General features: G+C 34.4%; 1 protein-coding gene and 2 pseudogenes across 2 annotated transcripts; all 3 read left to right on the forward strand.

The window, feature by feature from the left end:
• On the forward strand, positions 1-2,140 carry LOC115980381 (annotated as a pseudogene).
• A 2,599-nt stretch (positions 2,141-4,739) lies between these two features.
• LOC115980382 lies at positions 4,740-6,533 on the forward strand (annotated as a pseudogene).
• Positions 6,534-9,745: 3,212 nt separating this feature from the next.
• Positions 9,746-26,290, forward strand: LOC115979443 (protein SUPPRESSOR OF QUENCHING 1, chloroplastic). 2 transcript variants are annotated; one of them, XM_031101490.1, is made up of 29 exons: positions 9,746-10,325; positions 11,094-11,194; positions 11,295-11,351; positions 11,441-11,535; positions 12,170-12,269; positions 12,771-12,829; positions 12,974-13,098; positions 13,437-13,569; positions 14,451-14,538; positions 14,723-14,801; positions 15,043-15,103; positions 15,247-15,322; positions 15,410-15,520; positions 16,511-16,606; positions 17,009-17,131; positions 18,512-18,709; positions 19,085-19,189; positions 19,641-19,705; positions 21,253-21,346; positions 21,592-21,749; positions 21,875-21,924; positions 22,012-22,133; positions 22,308-22,415; positions 23,286-23,378; positions 23,491-23,527; positions 23,929-24,176; positions 24,335-24,484; positions 25,221-25,408; positions 25,884-26,290. In XM_031101490.1, exons 1-28 carry the CDS (start codon positions 9,968-9,970, stop codon positions 25,383-25,385), a joined length of 3,255 nt encoding a protein of 1,084 aa, XP_030957350.1. In that variant the 5' UTR covers positions 9,746-9,967; the 3' UTR covers positions 25,386-25,408; positions 25,884-26,290. The 2 variants fall into 2 exon arrangements, with proteins under 2 accessions (XP_030957350.1, XP_030957351.1); XM_031101491.1 differs by lacking the exons at positions 25,221-25,408; positions 25,884-26,290 and adding an exon at positions 24,617-25,141.
• Positions 26,291-26,569: the final 279 nt, after the last annotated feature.

Raw genomic sequence — 26,569 nt, forward strand, 5'->3', positions numbered from 1 at the left:
ATGAATTTTGATCCTCATGACGATTTCCTTTTAAGTTGCCAAATGTCACGTGATTCTGTATGTTGACACAAATGATTTCAACTAGTTCTTTTCTACTTTCTAAACTTCTTGCATGTTTGACTTCTGACGGACTCTGACTTCAAGGAAAGTCTTTGATGTCTGTTATACATCATTTCTATGCAGCCAAGTTGTCACAAAGTATCGAGGGATGTTGGCCCAGTTCATTGTTTCTTCAATTTTAATGTTCAAGGTGATTAAACAATATTTTCTTAAACAGTTTGGCTCAGTTCATTTTTCTTAAGTTATAGAATTTGGAATTATGTAGAAGGATGGATTGAAAAATCCTTTAACACATGCCACATGGTTATGGAAGCAGCCAATCATATGAGGACCACATGCTTGCCAACAATACAAATGGATGTGGCCTGACATCTATATCTTGTCTTAGTCAATACTCGATAGCAAAGGAAAGATGAACACAACAATGACAACCACAAAAGCACACCAGCCTCCAAACTCTCCCAGAAAACATTCCTAGACTTGTTAAACACAAAGTGCTGCACTTCATTGCACCATATAAAGCAAGCTCATTGCATTATACTAAGGAGCGGCCACATTCAAGACCATCAAATAGCTGACACCTAAATAAAATGCCATGCAAATCCTCATTTCAACAACTTTGGCTTTGCTTTGAAGGTCTTTGATTATGTCCTGAATCCCAATGTTTTTGTATGGAATATTGTGATCAATGGATGTCTAGAGAACAATGAACTAATTGAGGCTATTTCATTTTATCATATAATAATATTGGCAAATTCTAGGCCTAATAAGTTTACATATCCCCACTCTGTTCAAGGCGTTCACCATTGCTTGTGCCATTCAAGAATGCTTGAAATTTCATTCAAATGTGTTGAACCATGGCCTTAGTGAAGATGGATACATAAAAAGTGCTGGAATTCAAATGTACGCATCTTTTGGATGTGTTAGGGAGGTGAGATGAACGCTTTATCAGGGTGGAGACTCAGATGTTATTTGTTGGAATACTTGAAATGTGGAGATGTGAAAGCTGCTAAAGAATTATTTGAGCATATGCCAAATAAGAATATTGGCTCTTGGAATGCAATGATCAATGGTTTAGCTAAACTTGATATGATTGAAGTGGATAGGAAATTGTTCGATGAAAAGGAAAAAAGGGAGGATGAAATATCTTGGACTGTATTATAAATGGTTATATAAAAGGAGGGTATTTCATGGAGGCCTTCGAAGTCTTTAATAAAAAGCGAAGAGAAAAAATTAGGCCAAGATATCAAGTGTGCTAACTGCCTGTGCCCATGTGGGGGCACTTGATAAAGGAAGGTAGATTCATGCTTATGTTGAAAGGGATTCCATGCACTTGCATGCAGTTCTAGGGACTGCTTTGGTGGATATGTACGCCAAATGTGGGTGTCTTGATATGGCATGGAAGATTTTTGAGAAGATGAAACTGAAAGAAGTTGTTACTTGGAATGCCATGATAGGTGGACTTGCTATGCATGTCCGAGCTGAGGATGCAATTGAGTTATTCTCCAAGATGCAAAGGGAAAATTTGAAGCCTGATGTAATAAATTTTGCGGGTGTTTTAAATGCTTCTTCTATTTCAGGAATGATTGATGAAGGTCTAGCAGTTTTGGATTCTATGAACAAAGGCTGGGAGATGGGATGATGTTGTGAAAATTAAAATATTGTTGAAGGAGAGAGGGATAAAGACTACTCCTGGGAGTAGCATGATAGAGTTGGATGGCACAGGTGATGGTTCACATATCACATACACAAAATAAGCAATCTGCTTGATGCTAAAAGGATCTTTGAGAGACAACATATGGAAGGTTATTCACAAAACAACTCCCAATTTTAATTGACATTGAAGAGGATAAGGAACTGCACTTCAATCCCATAGTGAGAAGCTTGCAATTGGTTTCAGACTACTTAACACAACACCGGGAACAACCATCCATATTGTGAATAATTTGAGGGTGTGTGAGGACTGTCATACAGTCATGAAGTTCATTTCAAAGTTTACAACTGAGAGATTATTGTGAGGGAATTTGTGCACTCTCTTCATTTCAAAAATGGAAGATTTTCATGCAAGGATTATTGGTAAGGCCTCCTTAAGAAAGTTGAGGGTGTTAATGTGGTGAGGAAACAGAGAAAACACAGGTTAGTAATGGAAAATTTGATCCAAACCTCCAACAAACAGAACAATACCAACAGTTTCAAATGGAGATGGTATACTTTTAAGATTGCAAAAGAAGATTTTGTTGAAATCTAAATTCCTGCCAAACTTGAGGGCATGTTGATAGAGAAGAATTCAACTAAGAAATGACACTATAGTTCTAAGTTCCTGCCAAACTGGGTGGCATGTTGATAATGTTGGATTAAGATCCCGTGCAGTAGCCCTCAATGGCTGAGATTGAGAATTAAAAAAAAACTTTTAATCTCAGTCCTTGGATTAGAAATGTTTTTAACTTTTTAACCTGTTAGCTTTTCTGATTCAAAGGCTGAGATTAAAAGCCAATTCTTTAACTCTCAATCTCTGCCATTGAGATGCAATTGCATCCCATGCAATATCCTATTAGAAAAGTTTTTAACTTTTTAACCTGTTAGCTTTTCTGATTCAAGGGCTGAGATTAAAAGGTAATTCTTTAACTCTCAATCTCTGCCATTGAGATGCTATTGCATCCCATGCAATATCCTAGGTATTGCATGGGATCTAAATCTGATATTTATAGACAAAACTAACTTTCAAAAACATGAAGACTATATTCCTGGAGTAGACATATATATCAATGCTTGCCTGTGCAGTTCAACAAGAGAAACCTTGATTTAGACAAGGTTTTTGTTCTGACAAACTACTTGGGCCTGCCTGGTATTAGTTTATACACACATGAACATGTTGATTTGTGCATGAATATATGGAACAGTGGGAAGCAATTACACAGTGTGTATTGTGTTGCAAGTTATTTCCAGAAAGATAATTGAATAAAGAACAATTTTTTGGGGGGCATGTATAATCAGATTTTGGATTTGGTTAGTAATTCCCTAGATTCCTTTTGAATAGGACAGCTGATAATGGGGCTGCAGAACTTTGGAATGATGACTCTCAATCTCTCCATCCCATGCAATATACTAACACATCCTGGACAATTTTACTTGTCAGAGCTTATGTATAATTGTTGAAGGCAAGTAAGGCCTTCATTATGAGTGAAATGATCATCATGTGACTCTTGGAATCCCATGAGTATGGACAGAAATTGGAAAGTTATATTGAAACTGAAATAATTACCCTTCTGGATTTTTTTGGTTAGGAATATCTAAACAAGTTTAAATAAGAGTCAAGTTGGCATATAAACTTTGAAAACTGTAAATTATTCTTGTATCATTCCTTTTCATTTCAGAGAGTATTCTACACATTCCATGGTAGTGGTATCAGAAGATCAAGCATTCCTTTTCTGTAAGGTTTCATCTTAACTAAGACTCTAATTATTCAAAACTTGATTGGAAGGGGGAATTCTGCTGCTTTAAAGTCTCAGAGATTTTCTATTGCATTCCAATCACTTTCATTTGTCATAGAGAAGGATGTTACTTTAATCAGAAAAACAATTTTAATGCACCTTGAGTCTCTCCGAGCACTTCCAGCTACTGATAACAAAATCCATATATATGGCCTTTCAAGTTAGGCTACCTTTCAGACAGAATGATCTAAATATTTCTTTTTATTTATCATCCCTACATACTATATCACACAAAACCATACAAGCCATGGTTTTGTTTCTATATTGTGATTAACACAAAGTTACTGAGCCGGGAGGCCATACAACCATGACAACCATTGATAGAAGGTTGCAAATCACATATGAAATTCTTTACTTATACACTAAACACATCAAAGATGTGATCAAACCTACTGTGAAAATTTTTCCACACTATGTTCATTTTTTTATGATAGTTGACATATTAATTCACACCAACTTCTTCATGGAAAGCTCAACAATTTTCTTGATAAGGCTGGAATGCAGTTATATAATTATAGTGTCTCTCAGTTGATGATCCTGAAGGATTACTATAACTTCCATAGCTCTCATTCTTATCATCTTCACTGTTGTTATCTTTGTTGGAAATGTTGCTATCCTTGTTCTTATTATTGGAATCAACTGTTTGCACTGAACCTGATAGTGGATTGCCCTTTGTGCTTGACTTCTTAGGTTGATTGGTTGGCTTTACGTCAGTTGCACCATTGGTCACCTCTTCTAAGAGAAACATTTTGGCATCACCTTGAATGCAAATCAAGAGTAATCCAAAGGCAAATAGAACTGCAAGTATTGTCTTCATAATTAACCTGCACTTAAAATCAATAAGTGAATTACCAAACAAAGATTAAAATATATTTTAACAATGCAATTACAACTCAAATGAACAAAACAATGTGGAAGACCCTGGAGCACCTTATCTTCTTTCTTCTATTAGATGCAGATGATGAATGTTGAACTTAAGGACAAGACTTTATAGAAGAAATGTCCTTGCTTAATCATTATTAGTAGGAAGGTAAGATTTTGAATGCTGGCACTAAGAGTTGAAAATATTAGTGGAGCAAACACAATTTCTTGCCCTTATTGGGAAGATCTGTGCACGTGTGCTCGAAAGTGGGTGACCAAAGCAGTAACTAGGAAAATGTATAAAGCATCCATGGAGATATTTCAATAATGGTGTGAGGATTACATGGTGTTATTAATATTGAAGTCTGATTAGGTGGCCATTATACGGTTCAACAAGTGGTATATGTATGCCTGTGCTATTCATGGCCAAATAGTGATTGAAGGATGACAGAATTTTAATGTCATTAAACAATTTGCTCCTTCACCTAAAAGTTACAAAAATGAAAAAGGAACTTAACTTAAGATTTGGGATGTTTGGGCTATTTGGTCCATATATATTTCACCTTTAATCCAAAATTAATCTTGGCTTATATTACCCCGACCATTAGGCCCCTTGAGCAGCTCACCAACCCAAAATGCAGAAAAAATTAAAATATAAAACTAAAACAGGAAAGAGAAAGAAAGGGAGAGAGAAGAGAGAGAAAAAAAATAGAGTAGTCACCAAGTGGATAACGCAGTAATGCACATGCGGTGAAACATGGATTAGTGGTGATGGACAAATAAATAGTGCTGGAATTCAAATGTATGCGACTTTTGGACGTATTAGGGAGGCTAGATGAATGCCTGATGAGGGTGGAGAATCGGGTGTTGTTTGTTGGAATGAGATGGTTAATGTTTACTTGAAATTTGGAGAGTTGGAAGCTGCTAAAGAATTATTTGAGCATATGCCAGATAAGAATGTTGGCTCTTGGAATGCAATGATCTTTTGCTAAATGTAATATGATTGAAGTGGCTGGGAAATTGTTCCATGAAACAGACACAAGGGATGACATATCTTGGACTGCTATTATAGACGGTTATATAAAGGAGGCCTTGGAAATTTTTAATGAAATGTGAAGAGAGAAAATTAGGACAAGAAAATTTGACTTGTCAAGTGTGCTAACTGCCTGTGCCCATGTGGGGGCACTTTATCAATGAAGGTAGATTCATGCTTATGTTGCATGGAATTCCATGCACTTGGATGCAGTTCTAGGACCTGGTTTGGTGGATATGTATGCCAAATGCCGGAATCTTGACATGGCATGGAAGGTTTTTGAGAAGATGAAGGAGAAAGAAGTCGTTACTTGGAATGCCATGATAGGAGCTCTAGATATGCATGGCCGAGCTAAGGATGCAATTGAGTTATCCTCTAAGATGCAAAGGGAAAAGTTGAAGCCTAATGGAATAAATTTTGTGGGTGTTTTAAATGCTTGTGCTACTTCATGAATGATTGATGAAGGTCTAGAAGTTTTGGTATTGAGACTCAGATAGAGCATTATGTTTGTGTAGTTGATCTCCTAGGAAGGGCAGGGCTCTTGGCAGAGGCAGAGGAGCTTATAAATTCAATGCCTATAGAATCCAATGCAGCTGTTTACGAGCACTCTTGCATCCCTGTAAAATACATGGAAATTTTGAATTGGGTGAAGGAGTGGGGAAGCTACTGCTTGAATTGGAACAAGAAAGTGATGGACATTATGCATCATTGTCAAATATCTATTCCAAGGCTGGAAATGGGAGATGGTTCACATCCACAAAATAAGCAAACCTACTTGATGCTGGAAAGGAACTTTGAGAGGCTTCATATGCAAGGTTATAAAAACTTCCCAAGTTTTGATTGACATTGAATAGGAGAAGGAAACTGTACCTCAACACCATGTTGAGAAGCTTGCAATTGCTTTTGGACTACTTAACACAACACTGGGAACAACCATCCATATTGTGAATGATTTGAAGATTTGTCAGGAATGCTATTCAGTCACAAAGCTCATTTCAAAAGTTTACAAAAGAGAGATAATTGTGAGGGACTGAGTGCACTATCATCATTTAAAAAATGGAAGATGTTCATGCAAGGATTATTGGTAAGGTCTCTTTAAGAAAAGTTGAGAGTGTCGGTGTGAAGAGGAAGTAGAAACAGCATATGTTATTCATTGAAAGCTTGAGTCAGACTAGGGCCAACTCAATACATTTTGGGACATAAAGGCAATTAATTGAAGTGGAGTTTTTTAATATTTAAATATTAATACTTAGATTGCCTGGTTTTAATTTATACATACACTAACATGTTTATGATTGCAATGTATGCATGGATATATAGCAAGTTTTTGCTAGGAAGAAAACTCAATAAAGTAATTTTTTTTTTTTTTTGGTAGTTAAATTGTGTAATCATATTTTGGATTAGGCTATTAGTTCCCTAGATTGCTTCTGAGTAGGGGGACTGATGCTGGTGCTGCAGCACTTTGGAATTATGTTTTATTAAAACATAAAATTATACTTGTTAGACCTTACGTACGTATGATTGTGGTAGGAAAGTAATGGCCTCTACATTATGAGTGAAATGACTACCATGAAGCTCTTGGAATCCCATAATTAAAACAACAGAATTTGAGGTTTTATTGAAACTGAAATGATGAGGCTCTACATGATGAGTGAAATGCCTTCCACTTTTTTTTTTTTTTTTTTTTTTTTTTTCATTAGGAACATCCAAACAAGTTAAAAAAGAGTCAAGGTTGCACATAAACTTTGACAGAAGTAAATTATTGCCTGTACCTAGTCTTATTCCTTTTCAATTCATAGGGTATTCTACATATTCCAAGGTAGTGTTATCAGACGATCTTTCACAATATTCAAGCATTCCTTTTCTGTAGGCTTCCATCTCAGCTAAGACTAAAATAATTCAAAACTTGATTAGTAGGGAAAATTTTGCTGCTCAAAAGTCTAAGAGATTTTCTATTTCATCCCAATCACTATAGTTTTTCTTGGGAGATGGGTGTTACTACAATCAGAAAACAAAGCTTTAATGCACCTTGAGTGTCTCTGAGCACTTCGAGCTATTGATAATGAAATCTGTATACATGGCCTTTCAAGTTATTTAACCTTCCAGATAGAATGATCTAAACATTACTTTTAGTCATCATCCTTACATACTATATCACACCAAACCATACTAGCCATGGTTTTATTTCAGTATAGTGATTAACGCATAGGTATTGGGCCAGGAGGCCATACAACCATGATAAACTATTGATAGAAGTTACAAATCACATATGACATGCTTTACTTATAAACTAAACACATCAAAGACGTGATACAAACCTAGTGTGAAATTTTTCCACACTACATTTATTTTTTACCATATTTTACGTATTAATTCCCACCATCTTCTTCATAGAAAGCTCATTAACAACTTTTGTGATTAGGCGGACATTCAGTGTTATAAGTATGGTGGCTCTCAGTTGATGATCCTGATGGATTACCATAACTTCCATAACTGTCATTCTTATCATCCTCACTTTTGTTATCTTTGTCGGAAGAGTTGTTGGCCGTGTTCTCATTATTGGCATCAACTGTTGGCACTGAGCCTGATATTGGATTGCCCATTGTGCTTGACTTCTCAGGTTGATTATTTGGCTTTACATCAGTTGCACCATCGGCCACCAAATTAAAGAGAATCCTTTTGGCGTCACCTTCGATACAAAGCAGGAGCAATCCACAGGCAACTACAACAAAAAGTACAGTCTTCATGATTAACCTGCACTTAAAACCAATAACAGAATTTTATGAGCAGTTAAAACTACCAAACCAAGATTAAAGTATAATTCAACAATGCTATAACAACTCAAATGAACCAAACAATGTTGAACATCTTGGCGCACCTTATCTTCTTTCTCTGTTTCTATTAGATGCAGATGATGAATGTTGAGCTCAATGACAGGAATTTATAGAAAAATTGTCTTTGCTTAATCATGATTAGTGGAAGGTAAGATTTTGAATGCAGGCACTAAGAGTTGATAATTTTAGTGGAGCAAACACAATTTATTGTTCTTATTGGGAAGGCCTGTGCACATGTGCTCAAAAGTGGGCATCCAAAGTAGTAACTATGAAAATGTGTAAATGATCAATGTAGATTTTTCAGTAAGGGTGTGAGAATTACATGCTGATATAAAAATTGTAGTCTGATTATGTTGCCGTTATAGGGTTCAACAAGTAAGTGGTATATGTATCATACAGTTTACTGACACTGTGTGTGTGCCTGTGCCATTCATGTTCCAATAGTGATTGAAGGGTGACAGAATTATAATGTCATTAATCTTCTAAGAATTTATCTGGCTTCTGTCAAATTGAAAGCAACTTGCTGCTTCACCTCAAAGGTACAAAAATGAAAAACCAACTGAACTTAAAGATATGGGATGTTTGGGCCTTTTGGTCCTTATGTAGTTCACCTTCAATCCAGAATTAGTCTTGGCATTATTTTGACTCAGCCCATTAGGCCCTTTAAGCAGCCCACTCCAACCCAGATTAATTACCAAAACAGAACAAAAGAAAAAGAAGAAGAGCAATGCTATAACCACAATTTCTTACACAACTTGCCATATGACGAGTTGTGAGTAATAGAAGTGTGGACCCATATGGATCTACCACATTTTCTTTACTATTATAGCAAGTTGTGACAAAAGTTGTGTGTTGGGATTTGTGGAGCCTAGCTATGTTTGATCCGGTTGACGACCCGACCCAACCCGAATAATGTTGCGTAGTTTTTAATGGGAGATTTTCTGAGGCTTAGTCCATGGAGCAGAGGCTTGGGCCGTGCCCCTAGCAAAAAATTTTAGCTTGTTTTGTAGTCCATTGTGAATTCTGTACGCAGGATGTAAAGCCGTTTTTTGGTGATTAGGGTTTTGGGTATTGTCGTTGTTCTTGAGAGATTGAAATACTTTACTGCCACACTTTGTATTTTTTTCCTTAATAATAGTAAAATCCCTACAACTCCGTGGAAGTAAACAAATTACCGAAACACGTAAATACTACCTTGTACGTGTGATTGTTTTCTTGAGGTGTGTTTTATTTATTTATTTATTTATTTTGTCTCATAACGGTTGAGAATTTCGGGTTAATTCTCTATACATGTGTCCCTCGAATTTCTGAAAGAAGAATAGGCAGTGGAAAGTGGTCACCAAGTGGATAATGCAGTAATGCACTAATTATTCAACACCACAGCAATATATTATGTACCAAAAATAGAAAATAAAAAGAGAAAAGAAATCCACTTCTCCACCACTGAAAAACATTATTTTTCTACCAAAACTATCCCTGAAAATCCTTTCCCTGCAAACAAATTCCACAAGAACTGAACAACAAACACATCCTCAAAAAGAACAACTACAAAAACTTTTGGCAAAACATAAAGGTCAGTTTTGTCTCAGCCCAAAAACAATACAACAAAACTCCCTCGCTGCCACTCACAAATACAAAACAGTTTAGTTCATCAGTTGCCACACACCCGCAAGGGCCACACCACCACCATGGCTTTCATGAAACTACCCTCTTCTTCTCTCTCCCACCAAACCACACTCTTCTACTTCACTGCCAACCTAAAAGGGACAAAACCCATCTCAGTCCCAAGCCATCTCGTCCATTACAAGCCGAAGCGCCACCATAAGATTGCAGTGAGAGCTTGTGTGAAGGTTGAGGAAAAGGATAGTTATACTGTGCAAGAGTCTTCTTCTGGGAAGGAGTGGGGGAAGGTGTCTGCTGTGCTGTTTGACATGGATGGAGTGTTGTGTAATAGCGAAGAGGCGTCTAGAAAGGCGGCGGTGGACGTGTTTGCAGAGATGGGAGTGGAAGTAACTGTGGAGGACTTTGTGCCATTCATGGGGACTGGTAATGATTGAATAATATGAATTCAAATTGTATTCTTTCATTGGCTATATAGTACTTAGGCATTGTTAATTTGTTATATATATATATGGGTTATATTTCATTGTAAGCAAAACTATGTTTAATGAATTATTATTCGTACTGTTTTGCTGTGTGTAACTTTTTAGTGAGGAGGGTTTTTGGTCTGACATGCTAAATTACTGATAAACCCTTGAGTTTTTTTTTATAATGTGTTGGGAGAAGTAGGGCAAACGTGTAAATGGCCTTCTTCTGGTGTCACCTTCTTGCCCTTCTTCATGGCAAATTGGGTAATTGTGGGCTTTTAGGATTTTGCAGTGTGGGGGTTGCAATTGAAATAAACTAAATATTTTCTGTTAAATTGACCATTTTTTCTAAAAAAAATTAAGTTGTTAAGAAATCATGAATTTTATCATTTAATGATTGTTCTAACACTTCCCCTCACTTGTGGGCCTAGACTCCTTATTAAGTGAAGCTCAAGACATAAAATTTTAACTATCTAAATGGGAGGTAGAGTAGAGACGAAGTTTGAACTTATGATCACCTGCTCTAATACCATGATAAATTATCGATAGTTCCAATATTTTAAGCTGTTACGAAGGATGATGTTAATCATTTAACCTTTATTTAGTCATTTTCAAATTTCGGATGGCTTTGTGCCAATCAGTAAAGTGAGGAATTACTCTTCTAGTTTTCTAATTGCTAATGTGCAATCTTTTGAAATAAAAATATTTGTTTTAACACCAAAACCAGGTGAAGCAAACTTTTTGGGAGGTGTTGCTACTGTTAAGGGAGTTGAGGGATTCGTTCCTGAGGCTGCAAAGAAGAGGTTCTTTGAGATATATTTAGACAAGGTAATTGATCCTCTATCTTTAGTCAATATATGTCATGTTGGTGATACTCTTTAGTTACCAAAATTGTCCCTAACACCTAAAGTTTTTTCACATTTTGTAGTATGCAAAACCGAATTCTGGAATAGGATTCCCTGGTGCCCTTGAACTCATTACTCAGGTATGTGGGGGCTGAGTCATGGATGCCATGACGCACTTACCTTCCTGCTCCATCCAGTGATAAAATAACACACTGGTTTTGTATGGCAGTGTAAAAACAAAGGCCTTAAAGTTGCTGTTGCATCTAGTGCTGATCGTATCAAGGTTGATGCAAATCTTGCTGCTGCTGGTTTACCTTTGTCAATGTAAGACACTCTAATCATGTGCTGTGCTTCTCAATTTTATGTAATAGCATTACATATTTTATTCTCCAATTTATACTTCTTTTAATTATTCATATATTGCTGCAATCATCACTGAACACACATGTTATGTGAGTTGCATCACCATGATGAATGTTTTAAACTTCAAACTTGACTAAAACTCCATTAAAATTGAAGAGCCTAAGTCTTAAAGATATGCATCATGTATATTTTCACAAAGGTTCAGATACAAAGAGTTAAATTCTAATTAGTTTAAAATGGAACTGAACTCATGAGAGTCTAACAATTGGGTAATAGCCTTAGAAGGAATAAAGAATATAGTTTGTGGTTAATTCTAAACATTTGTGGAAATGTCAAATATTTATCCAAAATTTTTTCCCACTTTTTGAACAATAAATGTTGTAAACCACAGGATCTAGAATATAATCATGACAAAGATGACATGCAAGTAAGCAACTTGGTGATATTTGAATTCTGGACATGATTGTGTGTCTAGAAATCAGATTAGTTCTAAAGCATAGTTTGAACTGGAAATTTCACTAAAACATTTAAGTAGACTGTAAATTTCATCTTTATGAGACCTTTTGTCCTTATTATTTTGTTTGCTTCCTTTCAGGTTTGATGCTATTGTGTCGGCAGATGCTTTTGAGAATTTGAAACCTGCTCCTGATATTTTCTTGGCTGCATCAAAGATTTTGAATGTGCCAACCAGTGAGGTATACTAACACATTTAGCAGTTTTATTGTCTTTGGAGACATGATTTCCAAACAAGTTTTTAATTGAATTCAAATAGTGGCTGTATATTTGTATTGAACTTGTGATTTGTGCTGCGTAGTTTTTCTATTACATATTACTATGCTTTTCTTGAAAAGACAATTTCTTTCTTAAGGGAGGGGAGGTGTAAAGGTCGGTGATAAGTGCACTTATTAGATGAATACTTTGAAGGTATATTAGTTTTTACAAATAATGATTTTCTTGAATGTATCATAAGTTTTTTAGAAAAAGTTGGTTCTGTGAGGTTTTGCATAAAATGTATATTAAGATTGTTCCTATATGGTTATTCTGTTTTACTTTTTTCATCTAAAGAATGTGCCAATTTTCTATATGCCATACCATAAATGAATGTTTGTCAGCAAAATTATTTTTAGCCTGTTGGAATATTTATATGACAAGTCATAGTTATATTATTAAATAAAGTAATGCCCATATTTTCCTAGTGTATTGTTATTGAAGATGCACTAGCAGGAGTTCAAGCTGCCAAATCTGCAAAAATGAGGTAAATATGTTAATATTATGTGTTGTATCTTTTCAGATCAAGTTTGTCTAAATGTTTTGCATGAATGTCTGTTTGGTAGGGTATATGTTTATTTGGTAAAAAAGGTAATCTTTTCCACTCTTTCTTTTTTTGGGCTACGTGCAGATGTATCGCTGTGAAAACGACTCTGTCAGAAGAAACTCTAAAGACGGCTGGTCCATCACTTATCCGAAATGAGATTGGAAATGTTTCACTTCATGATATTCTCAGTGGTGGCTCTGATGGCTATAGTATGTAGTCCTGAGAGTTTGCCACAAATGTCATTTTGTACCTCATTTAATGTAGAATGCTGAAGCTAAACTAGTGCCATGTTTTAATAATAACAAGTGACATCAGTTTTCTTGTAATGGGTAATCCCATGTATTGGAATTTTACTCTTTTGTTGCTAAATGCAACCTTTTACACCAATCAATTGGTTTTGTAGATTTTGATTTATTGGTTTAATAAGATGATGATGCAGAAGCTTTTGTTTAGTAGTTACACTGTTGCTCTCCTAGCAATTTTCTCTTGGGTAATACTAGTATATAGTTTCTGTCTTACAAGGTCTCATGAAGGCATGCCGTTGCAGATGAGAAGACGCAGGGAAATCAGTTTCTTTCTACTTCTGCACAAACCTCACCTGCAGTGCTCACGGAAAGGACAGATAATGGGTCAATCCAGAATAGACCTGCTACTGATAGTGGGATATTTTCTATTGGGGGGTATGGCTGCTTCTATATCTGCTTAAGTAACAAGATTTACCTCATTCTGGATATAGTTGTGACAAAGATCTGGTTTTAAATAGCGTGTACCATCTTTTTATTCATGCATAAGGCTAATACTAGATGAGCCTCAAGTATATGTGTATTTCTCCAACTTTCTCTCTTTATCTCTGAGAGAGCTAAAATAGTCAATCATAATAGATGAAGGTGGCATGGTGGCACATGCCTTAAGTGAAATAGAAAACTTACGATTTTATATAAGTAATGAGCCTTACCTCATCCTGGATATACTTGTGACAAATATTGGGTTTTAAATAGCATGTACCACCATTTTATTCATGCATAAGGTCATACTAGATGAACCTCAAGTAAATGTGTCTCTCTTTATCTCTGAGAGAACTAAAATAACCAACCATACTGGATGAAAAAGGCATGGGGGCACATAAAGAAATTTTATGTTTTTGCTACGTGATTCTCATGCATTTTTGCTTGATTAGCATAGATAACTGAATTGGAGCCTTAAGGAATTCTTTTGGATAATTTGGATGCTTTTGGTGTATACATCAAAGAGATTCTGAATACCGAGTAGTAAAGCCCCAAATTTATTTTTCTCATGGCATGGCAGTGCTGTGCACTTCTTCACATTGATGAAAAACAGCCTTTTTCATTGTTTTTGGGTTGTTTATCCTCAAAAGCTGGAATTCAACTAACTTAATATAATTTCTTTTAGTAGATAGCTTACTTTACATACAATCTTCTTAATGAATGGTGTCCTCTATCAACGTAAGAGTATCCCTTTCCCATTTTTCTTTCCCAACAAAACCAGAAGAGTATTTTTTGAGCAATTTTAGCTTGAGGCTGCAGAAATAATTTATGGACAGGTTGTGGGGTTCTCGGCGAGATATTTTGAGATATGGAAGTTTGGGCATTGCAATTTCTTGTCTCATCTTTAGCGTCACAAACTGGAAGGTATAAATGACTTGACAGAAAAGAATGTCAGAGAACACACTTAAATATTTTAGATTTATATTGAATCTCAGCATCACAATCTTTCCTGTGACCTGGAATATGCAAAGAGGATGTTGTAGGCTATTGTTCTTTGCTTTTATTTTAGTTTAATTGATGAAAATATACAATTTTCATTCCTTTGCAGTCAATGCAATATTCATCCCCAAAAGCTATTTGGAATCTGTTATTTGGAGTCAAACGGCCATCTTTTGAATCAAATGAAGGTACTGATGCATTTCATGTAACAATTCTGGTATTTTCATTTGCTGCATTTTTTTTCCCACTTTCTTTGATTGCCATTCTTTTTCTCTTATCTGTTGCTCTTTCATGGTTCTGTATAAATTATGAATTTTTTAATATTTAAATCTATGGTGTTCTTGATTTGTATTATCTTCTCCTATATATTTTTATTATAATCACTGCAGATGTAAGAAGGGTAAATTTACCACAGTTTATTGGTTATAGGTGAATCAAGATTTGACAGAATCAACCAATATGTGACCTATATATCTGATTTGGAAACCAGGTAAGGATTTTCCCACTTCCCTTTTTAAGATATATTATTGCATTATAACTCTCATCGTTTTTGTCTACTCTGTTTTCTTGTTATTACCTTTCATTAAATTAAAGTTTGACATTTTTTGCTTGAATTTTCTTTCACTGTGTAAGGGGAACTTCTCCAACTGTGCCAGAATTCCCACCTAAACTTGATTGGCTGAATACAGCTCCCCTTCAGTTTCGCAGGGTAAATTTTACTGAACTTGATTTTCTGTTTTAGGTGAAGATTAATGTGGTGGCTTTAGTTTTGATTTTGATTTTTTTATTTTGGCAGGATCTAAAAGGAAAAGTGGTTCTGCTGGATTTTTGGACCTATTGTTGTATAAATTGTATGCATGTCTTGCCAGACCTAGAGTTTTTGGAGAAAAAATACAAGGATATGCCAGTATGTCATTTTCTTTCAATTTAGATATGTCAATCTATTAGCAATCTCAAATTTCACATTAATATAGGCCTCTGCTGCTATCAAAACGCTTGTAACAAAATGAATAAAGTCTAACGAGCTTCGATATTTTATTTATTCATTTTTTCTTGTAAGGTGAAAGTGATTGTTCTCTTAGGTTACCGGAGACACTGTTGTTTTATCTTTGAGAATTTTAATATTGTATCAATGCTTTTCATGCTTGCAAATGCCTAAAATAACTCAGTCTATGTTGTGGAGGTGATAGTTTTTCTATGGTTGCTTTCTGTCAAGGTTGAAAAACATGAGTTAAATTGGCCAAAAAGGGGGGAGAGAGAGAGATGCTTTGTTCTTGTTCACCCCAATTCACCTTGCTATTTTATTGAATGTCTACAAATTCTAGCATTATAAAAGTATTTGGTATAAGATTATATCACTTTTGATGAAAAACAATGATGTTATATATATATATATATATATATATAAGTCTTATGTACAATCTATATAAATATTCTACAAGTATATGGGAAACATGGAGAGGCAGATAATACCAATTTGAAGTATGAAAAAGCAAGTATTAGTACATTAAAAGCTGAAGTATAATATTATGATAGAATTTCTCCAAGGTGAGTGTTGGGATTTGATAGAAGCTTCCAATCAAGTGTCTCTCATCTTCTTAAATCTGTTGATCATATGTCATCTTTTAATATGATAGTTGGATATTCAACATCAAATGTTGGCAAGTGTCTCCAATAAAAAGTAAAAACAACTCCCCCAAACCCAAAAATATATATATATATTTATATATATATATATATTACACTGCTTTCTTATTCAATATTTCACAGGTTCATTTTTCATGTTTTTCTGACATACCTTCATATCAGTAATGATTGCTTAGCTGATTTATGGGTTGGTTTCCAAATGCCTGAATTCCAAAAGTGGTTGTTTTTATATATTCTCATGTTTGTGCAGTTCACAGTGGTTGGAGTTCACTCCGCAAAATTTGACAATGAGAAGGATTTAGAAGCCATTCGCAATGCTGTATTACGCTATGGCATCACTCACCCGGTAAAGCTTTATGTTTGGAACTTGGTATGAGCAGAGTTTTGATCTTTCAAAAGTATTTAGGGTGTTTTAAAACTGGTACAACTTTTTTCAGGGTAAATACTGGCCATCTTTTAATGTGATTTGGGTGCATTCCTGTTTTGCTTGTTCCCATGCTCATAAACATGGTGTTTCTTACATTCTACTTGCATAGTGGGACAAGAAATGTCCCTTTTGGTATTTATCTTACATTTTTATTCTAGTATTCTCTTTAAAATCATTGAATTTCGACCTCTTCATCCATGGAAGAGATTAATAATACTTTTCAAAACGATGCTCTTAATCAAATTGGAATATACTATCTTCAGTAATATGGTGAAGCTCACTATATTGTCTGATTGTTTCTAATTCTTTTTAACAATTTAGGTAGTCAATGATGGAGATATGTATCTATGGCGAGAGCTAGGTATAAATTCATGGCCAACTTTTGCTATTGTTGGCCCCAATGGTAAGCTCCTTGCACAAATAGCAGGCGAAGGACGTCAAAAGGTACTGATGACCGCTTCTAAATTTTCTTATGAATATTTTAAAAGCCTGATTTCTATTCTTTAGTAAATGCACTATGGCTAGTTTTAAAAGTGTCAATCCAAATGATATCTGATTGTGGCACATGTTTTTGTCTCCATGCATGTGTTTTAATTAATCAAAGTTGAAAGACACTCATACTGACTGGATTTGTCAGAAACAATTGTTTTAGGCAATATGGTTCTGCTTAAGCTGACTAATATTGAGTCGGGGCAAACTAGAATGATGCAACTGGAAATCAAAGAAAAATAAAAATAAAGATAGAAAACCTAGGAGTTAGCACCATGTGGGGAAAAAATATACCACTAGGAGTTAGTACGTAGTTGGAGTCAGCACTAGACCATTAGGACAATTTTAATAGAAATTTTATTCATCAAAATAATTCCCTGCTCAAAGAAGTACAACTTTGCTTATATAGGCTACTAAACTGTAATTCAAACAGAAATAGAAAACCCTAATTCTAATTAGCTTCGGAATCTCTATTATTGAATTACAAAAATAACCTTGACTCTAATAAAATAAAATACTAGAAAGCTAAATAACTACTAGGACCTAAAATAAAAAATAAATTTAACCAATAAAATACAATTGACATTAAAAAAATTAAAAAAAAAATCTTTCCTTGTACTTCTTGCGTCAAATATCCATTGCTATATTGAATAAAAAAAGAAAAAGTTCAAGCATATCTGTAATTTTTGAAAATGTAAACTGATGGCATGTAGTACACTACCTGTGTCATTATTATGATGTAACATTATAGTTGCCTTTCATGCTAAATGTACAAGGACTCTTAAAAAGATGGGAAAGAAGGGAAACCAAAAGGGTGAAAAAGATATTGAAATTTTTGAAAGGTGCAAGAACTTGAGATATGAAGGAAAATTGATGTCTGATTTTTGGAAGTTCTTCAAAGATACAATATTCTTACAAATACCTTTATCAAATAATAGATTTTTCCTTTTTTTTTTTCTTAGTGGAATTCTTCATATCTGAGGCAGTTTATGTGAAAATCAATATGGTTGGGAGCAACTGTCTAAGTTTATTACATAACTATGGTATTATTTTAAATCCCCTTCTGCTCCAGAAGTAAATTTTTTTTTTTTTTTTCATTTATAATCTCCATCCCATTAATTAAATATTGACATCTTAACTTGTGCTAAATCACCTACTTTGTGCCATATTTCAATGTAACTTGTTCATAACAGCAAATAGCATTTTTTTTCAGAATTGTATTTTTAACTGGCGCGCAGATGGTTATTCTAGTTCATGATTCTATTTACTCAAAATTACTCATTAAATGGTCATATAATAAGGAAATGTAGTCTTTTCTTTTGCTTTGTTTTGAAGGATCTTGACAACTTAGTGGAGGCAGCTCTTCTATTTTATGGCAGAAAGAAGATGTTGGATTACAAACCAATTCCTTTAAGTTTGGAGAAAGATAATGATCCTCGCTTATTTACATCTCCATTGAAGTTTCCTGGAAAGCTAGCAATTGATGTCCTTAACAACAGGCTCTTCATTTCAGACAGTAACCATAATCGCATAGTGGGTTCTTTCTCTTTATCTCTGATGCACACGTGCAGACATTCAACATATGTACTTTTTTACTGAATCCTGATCTTAAGATGAAAAGAATGTTACAGTAAGCATATTAAAAACTAAGAACCCCTTTGTCTCACAGCAAGGCTGTCCAACAATCCTGACCTGAAAACATGCTTCATAATGAAAGAACTTACCAGAATCTGGGTCACTAAACTTGAATCAAAGACCTGAAAACATGCTTCATGTCAAGCTTATAATAACAGTAGTACCTGTGAATTTGTTTATCTTTATCCTTTGTGACAGGTCACAAGTGGAATGTGAACCTGTTTTGATGTACTCAGATTGTTATTTAGCTATCTTTCCACTTTTGGAGTTCAGGTGGTAACTGACCTTGATGGAAACTTTATTGTCCAAATTGGGAGCACAGGAGAGGAAGGTTTACGTGATGGTAACTTTGATGATTCCACCTTTAACCGCCCTCAGGTGAGAATTAAGTTAATACGTTACTCCCACCATCTGAATTGAGAGCCATGATTTCCTTTTTAGGATGTTTCAAAATGAGTGTCCACCTCCAGAATGTCAAAAAAAAAAAAAAAAAACAATGATACCTTTATCTTCCCATATCATCCTCATCAATTTAAAAAATAAAATCAAGATACTAAAAGTAGAGGCCAGCTTTGGACTTCATAGTAAACGTAAAATACTTTTTCTTCTTCGTTAAACATTGTGTCATTTCAAACCACAACGCTCTATTTAAGAGAGTAATATTTGTATCTATTGTTTTGACTATGCTGCATATTCATTCAGTAGGCCATTAATCTTGGTACTTTATTTCATTTGTGAATGGCTGCATGCATTTTGAGGTTTGTCATCCCATGTCTCATTTTCAATATTGCCTGTATTCACAGTAACTTTGTAGCTCTTGCTTCTTTAGGGCTTGGCTTACAATGGAAAGAAAAACATCCTTTATGTAGCAGATACTGAAAACCATGCTTTGAGGTATGTGTTGACTTCAGAACTATGTCTTGAGTATTTAACAGGCTGGCTGGTGCTCTTTCCAGTCATTAAAATGGCTGTATATTCTCAATGTCTTTGTTTTTAAGTTGATCTTTTCTTTCTAAAGTCAGGTTCAGTGCAAGATCCATAATAATTATGTGTATTCATATAACAAACATTTACAAAGTTGAAAAACCACTGATTCATCCAAAAATATTTATGCTTGTGCTTAAAAAATTTCAAAAACTCAAATCCGCACTTTAAAACAACCACCACCAAGCCTTCGTCCCAAAATTTAGGGTGTTGACTATGGATCCTCCCTAGATTAGTCAAATCTACACTTATAATGCGTAAAAAGTTTTGAGTCAGTGAAAATGATTTGGGTTAATCTGATACATAACAACTCTTTTAGCTGCATCGGTCATAGAAAATAGAATTCACAGGCTTGCTTGTACAAAGGACTGGTTTGGCATATTTGTAATCCAAGTAGCACAATAGTATTTGGACTGTGCAGAAACTGACATATGTGAGGCAATATGAAGGAACGAATGCTTGGAATTAAAATTTAGTCAATAATCTACTCGGCAAGTCTAAATAGTAACTATAAAACTCTTTTTTTTTTTCTTTTTTTTGGCACAAGGTAAAAGTTAAAGGAACTTTTTTTTTCCTATTTCCCATACTTCTTATCAATTCAACATACACAATCGTGTACATTCAAGGTACATAATTTTTCAAAGAATGTACAAAATTATATATATTCAACTAACACATTTTTCAATGAATATATACAATTTAGTACACTCAAATGACTCAATGTACAAAATTTTTCAAAGAATGTACACAATTCAGTACATTCAACATATACAATTTTTCAAGGAATGTACCCAATTCAAAATTTTTCAAGGTATACAATTCTGCAAATTCAATGTACATAATATTTAAAAAATGTATACACAATTTTTCAAAGAATATACATAATTTTGTACCCAAAACATACATAATTCAGTATGTTCAACATATACATTTTTTAATGAATGTACACAATTTTGTATATTCAACGTATACAATTTTTCAAAGAGTATGCCAAATTTTGTACTTTCAATGTACACATTTTTCAAATAATGTAAACAATTCTGTACATTCAACGTATACAATCTTTCAAAGAATGTATACAATTTTGTATGTTTAACATAAACAATTTTTCAAAAAAATGTACACAATTCTATATATTCAACATACACATTTTTCGAAGAATGTTCATTTTGTATAAACATTTTTCAAAGAATATACACAGATACGTACATTCAATGTACACATTTTTCATTGAATGTATACAATTTCGTACATTCATGAGAATTATTTGAATCACAAGAAATACTAAGCATGCTAATAGCATCAATGTAGAAACCTTTCATTTCTAACAATTTTAAATTTTATTATTGTTACATGAGAATTATTTGAATCACAAGAAATAGGAAGCACACTAATAGCTTCAGTGTAGTAACCTTTCATGCATGAGTTTCTAACAATTTTAACTTTTATTATTATAGGGAGATTGATTTTGTCAATGAGACTGTGCGCACTCTTGCCGGAAATGGATCCAAAGGTTCTGACTACAGAGGGGGAGACAAAGGAACCAATCAGGTAAGATTGCAAAAGATGAAATTTGAGGATCCACTTCAAAATCACATCCACATTAGTTTCAAATAAAAAATAGTAATAAGGCTCCTTGTATATGCTATATCAGTATGCTTCATCAACTTGGGTTCACTAGTGTTAATTGATCTTGTTGACGAATAATAAAAATTTCCTGGTACATAAATTCTAAATTGAAATTTTCTGAACAAATATCTCTGCATAATGTTGAAATTCTTAGTATCTTCTTCCAGCTCCTTAACTCTCCATGGGATGTCTGCTTTGAGCCAGTCAGTGAGAAGGTTTACATTGCCATGGCTGGCCAACATCAGATCTGGGAACACAATACAATAGATGGAGTTACTAGAGCATTCAGTGGTGATGGTTATGAAAGAAACTTGAATGGATCAAGGTATTGGAAACAATAAAATTAATTTTATTTTTGTCACTGGTTATTATAATTTGCTTGGGTGCGTTCATATCAAATTCTCCCAGAATTTTGATAATGATAACTTTTACGTTTAAATATTGTGATAGCTCTACAAACACCTCATTTGCACAACCTTCTGGAGTTTCACTATCTCCTGGTAATATTTTACCTGAAAGAATTTTAACCATCATTTAAAATGTTTATTCTTAATAATAATTTTTTTTACTCTAATGCACATTTGAAGATTTGAAGGTGGCATATATTGCGGATAGTGAGAGTAGCTCCATTCGAGCACTGGATCTAAAAACTGGAGGATCAAGATTGCTAGCTGGAGGTGATCCTATCTTCTCAGACAATTTATTTAAGGTACTTTTGTTTTGAGTTAAGTAATCATTTCCTTTGTAGCCAGATATTACTCTTTTTTTTATTCATGTACACCATATACGGACTAAACAAATCTTAAATTTTATTGTTTAGAATTTAACCTTTTCTATTTATCTGTTTCCTTCCCATAATTATTATTGTGTTTAACCCTCGCAGTTTGGAGACCATGATGGAATAGGTTCAGAAGTACTTCTTCAACATCCGTTGGGTGTCCTATGTGCAAAGGATGGTCAAATTTATATAGCAGATAGCTATAATCATAAGGTATTTAGATCATGACTGGAGATACTTTAAACAAAAAAAGAAAAAGAAAAAGAAAAAAAAAGGACTTCTCTAACATGCAGTATAAACTTTTGAGGAAATCAATTAACTGTCTAGCTAATTTCAGCTTTAATTGTTTTTTGGGGGGTGTACATAAACTTCAAAAATATTCCTCCATCCCTCCTATTAGGCTCAGAGGACAGTTAGGCTGCTATTCACATTGCTCATATTAAAGTTGCACTTAAGTAGCCAATTATATTGCTACCTATTCATGCTAGGATATAATATCCCTGTTGTTCCTCGGTATCACTCATGTTGCTGGTGAAAATAATTACAACTTTAGGGAGACCAAGTGTTACCTTTGACTAATTTTTGTTCTGAATTTTGACATTTTATATATGGAAAACAATTATAGCAGTAAAATTTGTTTCATAAAATATTTTACAGAGTAATATATTTTATTCAAAATATCAGGTCTAGTTAAAATTCTATGTTGCAAGTTTTTAAGGCATCAATGGGTGACTCTCATGGCACATACTGGACTTGTTAATCAGTTCACTTTTACTACGAGGAAATTTCTATGGTCTAGATATAATTCAAATTATTTCTACAAACTTTTACTTTGTTGGATGACTATTAAAATTGGTTCTTATCCCCAAAATTTTCTCCTATGGTTATCACATATTGTTCATCAAATATTTATTACACATTACTCAAGGTGCTCCACTGGTTCTGTTTACATAAAATTGATACTACCTGTATCCACTTCCTTTATGTATTAGATTTAGTATGTAGATTTATTATGATAACATGCTGGTACAATTAACTGCTTCAGTGGGGTTGAACTACTCTTCCTTGTCCCCTAAATTTCAGATCAAGAAGCTAGATCCAGCTAGTAAAAGAGTAAGTACCTTAGCAGGGACAGGGAAAGCTGGTTTCAAGGATGGAATGGCCCTTGCAGCTCAGGTTGGAAAATACTTATAATATTCTTATTTGATGAAAAATATTTTTTTCAGTTATGTAAGCTGAATTGCTTGCCTAAAATGTCAACTTTTAATGTATTTATTTGTTTCTGCAGCTCTCAGAGCCATCAGGAATCATTGAAGCAGAAAATGGTGATTCTCAATCCTATTCATACATGACAAATAATATTTTGGCCTTAGTCTTGTAGCACATCTCTGAATTTACAAATCCTTGTCAAACTTTCTAAATGGGTTCCCCCCAAACCCCAGCCATGTACATTTTCCCCCTATTCATTCATCGTAAGGAAGTTGCATAATGTTTGATTGTTTGTTGGATTGAGGCTGTACTGCCTCCTAAATCATGTAAATCCATGTATATCTGGGCTATCATTCTGTCATTCAATAACTAGCTGAATTGGTACAGAATTTCATAGCCATTTTGATGGTATGAATTATGTTAATAGCCAAAGAGAGAAGACTTTTGCTTCAATTCTTGCGTCTTTGCTTGCATTGGTAACTATTTTATAATGGAAGTGGTTCTTGTCATTTTGCAGGAAGACTTTTCATAGCTGATACAAACAACAGTGTAATCAGATATCTAGACTTGAACAAGGAAGAAGCTGAACTTCTTACTTTGGAGCTGAAAGGTGTTCAACCTCCTGTGCAAAAATCCAGATCTTTAAGGCGCCTTAGAAGGCGATCATCAGCTGACACACTGACTGTTACTGTTGAGGGTGGTTCATCCAAAGAGGGAAACCTGTCACTTAAGATATTGTTACCTGAAGAGTACCACTTCTCAAAGGTTCCACCCCTTCTCTCTCTGATATACCATATGGGTTCCAACTCTCTAATACTGTCTCATTTTCTCTTGAATGTCTCATTCAGTAGGGTAAAAAGATCCTTTCTGTGTTTGTTCACTTGAATATCCTATGATCTACTGCCCTGTAATTCATAATGCAGGAAGCACAAAGTAAATTTAGCGTTGACAGTGAGCCTGAAAGTTCAATGGTTATTGATCCTTTGGATGGATATCTTAGTCCAGAGGGATCAGCAATACTTCATTTTAAGAGATCCTCCCCCTCAGCTTCAGTGGGGAGAATAAGTTGCAAGGTATGCCTCATTTTTTGGTTGCAAACTTTGCTGGTCTGCTTTGAAATGTTTTAATTTAACTTCCAATATTAGTTAACTTTGATCTCACTAAAATTCTACTTCTTAATAATGCTATCATTCTGGCACTAAAAGGGGATTAGGTGACAATCATGTCTTTGTGACAACCAAGACATCCTCAGGCAGATGCATGTAGCACCAGAGAGTTTATGATTCTGGTTTTGGGGACCTTTACCATGTGGTGTTCCACTCATTATCTTGCAGGGCACAATAGCCTTTCGCTTTTGCTAAAAATAAGCATAAGAACCTCAAAAGAGGTTGATACAAAAGAGGATTTAAGGTGAAGTTGAATTGTTTGTGGACCAACTATTCTCAGGAAATAGGTTGAAGCTACCCTTAGCTATCAAAAGTCAAGTAGAATCTTCCAAGAGTGACACTGAAAAGAAAGATGTTTGCTATGTTCTTCTATGCTCCCATTTGTCTCACAATATATTTTGCCCGAGCATGAGAAACAACTCAATGATTAGATGATACATTTTTAAAAAAACCTTGTGTCTATTTGCTCAATTTTCTAAAAATGACAATTAGAGCTCAATTCAAGAACAAGATTTCCTTGTTCAGGCACTAGTGTATTAAAGAATTTACAAGGAAAACAAAAAGTCTAAAAGAAAAATAACCTCCAAGTTAAGCTCACAATCTGTGATTTTTGGTATAAAATTAATGTGGCTTGTCCTCTCAGGTTTACTATTGCAAGGAAGATGAGGTATGTCTATACCAATCTCTGTTATTTGAAGTACCCTTCCAAGAGGAAATTCTGGACTCTTCCCCAGCAGAAATCACACTTACATATGTTGTGAAGCCCAAAACTCCAACAAACACCTTACAGCTATCAGTTTCCCACTGACACAAGCACCATGAAAACAAGTTGTAAGATCCCTTACTATTCTTTTCTCTTTCTTTCATGAAAGTTTGATATTCAGTTGGATGCAGCCGTTAGTTACATACATTGTATTTTTTTGCCCACTGATTAAAATAAGTATAATGAGCAGTGAAATGTATCAAATCATGGTTCAAGACTGCTTCATGGTGCTTTTCTTTTGTGAAATAACATGCCAAGAAAACATGAAATTCATTGTTTTATAAAATATTAGCTAATGACCAGTTACTTTAAATTTCTCAAATCATGTTGAAATGTAGAATTTAGATAACTTAATAACAATAAAACTTATATATTCAGTGAGATAAGAAGTAAATTATCTTTCCTGCTTCTACCAGTTAGCATACATACTATTAAGCCATTGAATGCACCGAACACTATTTTTCGGTGGCTGATGAGAGCAGCCAATTCAAATCAACCAATCAATTTTCATGATTATATGAATTAAATTGTGATACTTAATAGGTGAGTGCTGTCCTTTGAAGTGTACAAGGCATCCTCAAGTCTGTCCCAGGCCCATATGGTGCTTTTGTCGTAATGATGTGCCAAACAAACAATTGCCATTTTTTTGTGTAAGGCCCTCCATTGGCTGCCTTTCAGGTGTTATTCCCAATTATATATTTGTATTCATATAATTATTGTTGTTGCTATCGGTAATTTAATATTAATCACAATCATCATTGTCTTAGGGTTAAGCAAGGGATGGATTGCATACCAAGGCACACACTCGTGTGCACTTCTCTTTAATTGATTAAGTGATGACAATGTGGTCAATCATTTGTAGTTTTACTTTGTTTTCTTAATGAGAGGAGCAGATTAGCCCCCTAAATACTTAGCAAAGAAATTAAGTATTAGATAGAGACAATCTTTGACAAGTTCCAATCAAAGCATGTGAGAGGAATGCATTTGTTTAATTGATTTATGCATTAGATGCATTATAATATTAATTATTAATAAAATGACAGCGTAAAACGCGTTTTTTTCCACCAAATCCCATGTTTATCTCTTTCCAACATTTTTGTCTGAATATTTTGTACAATGCACTATATAAGTGGGTTTATGATCTGGCTTGTTCTTTATCTATTTGTCCATGGGGGGTGCTTGGTCCTGCCGGCATAGGTATGGACCAGGTTTATGACTATAATTAAGTG

The sequence above is a fragment of the Quercus lobata genome, chromosome 3 (genome assembly GCF_001633185.2).
Source record: "Quercus lobata isolate SW786 chromosome 3, ValleyOak3.0 Primary Assembly, whole genome shotgun sequence".
NCBI classification, from domain to species: domain Eukaryota; kingdom Viridiplantae; phylum Streptophyta; class Magnoliopsida; order Fagales; family Fagaceae; genus Quercus; species Quercus lobata.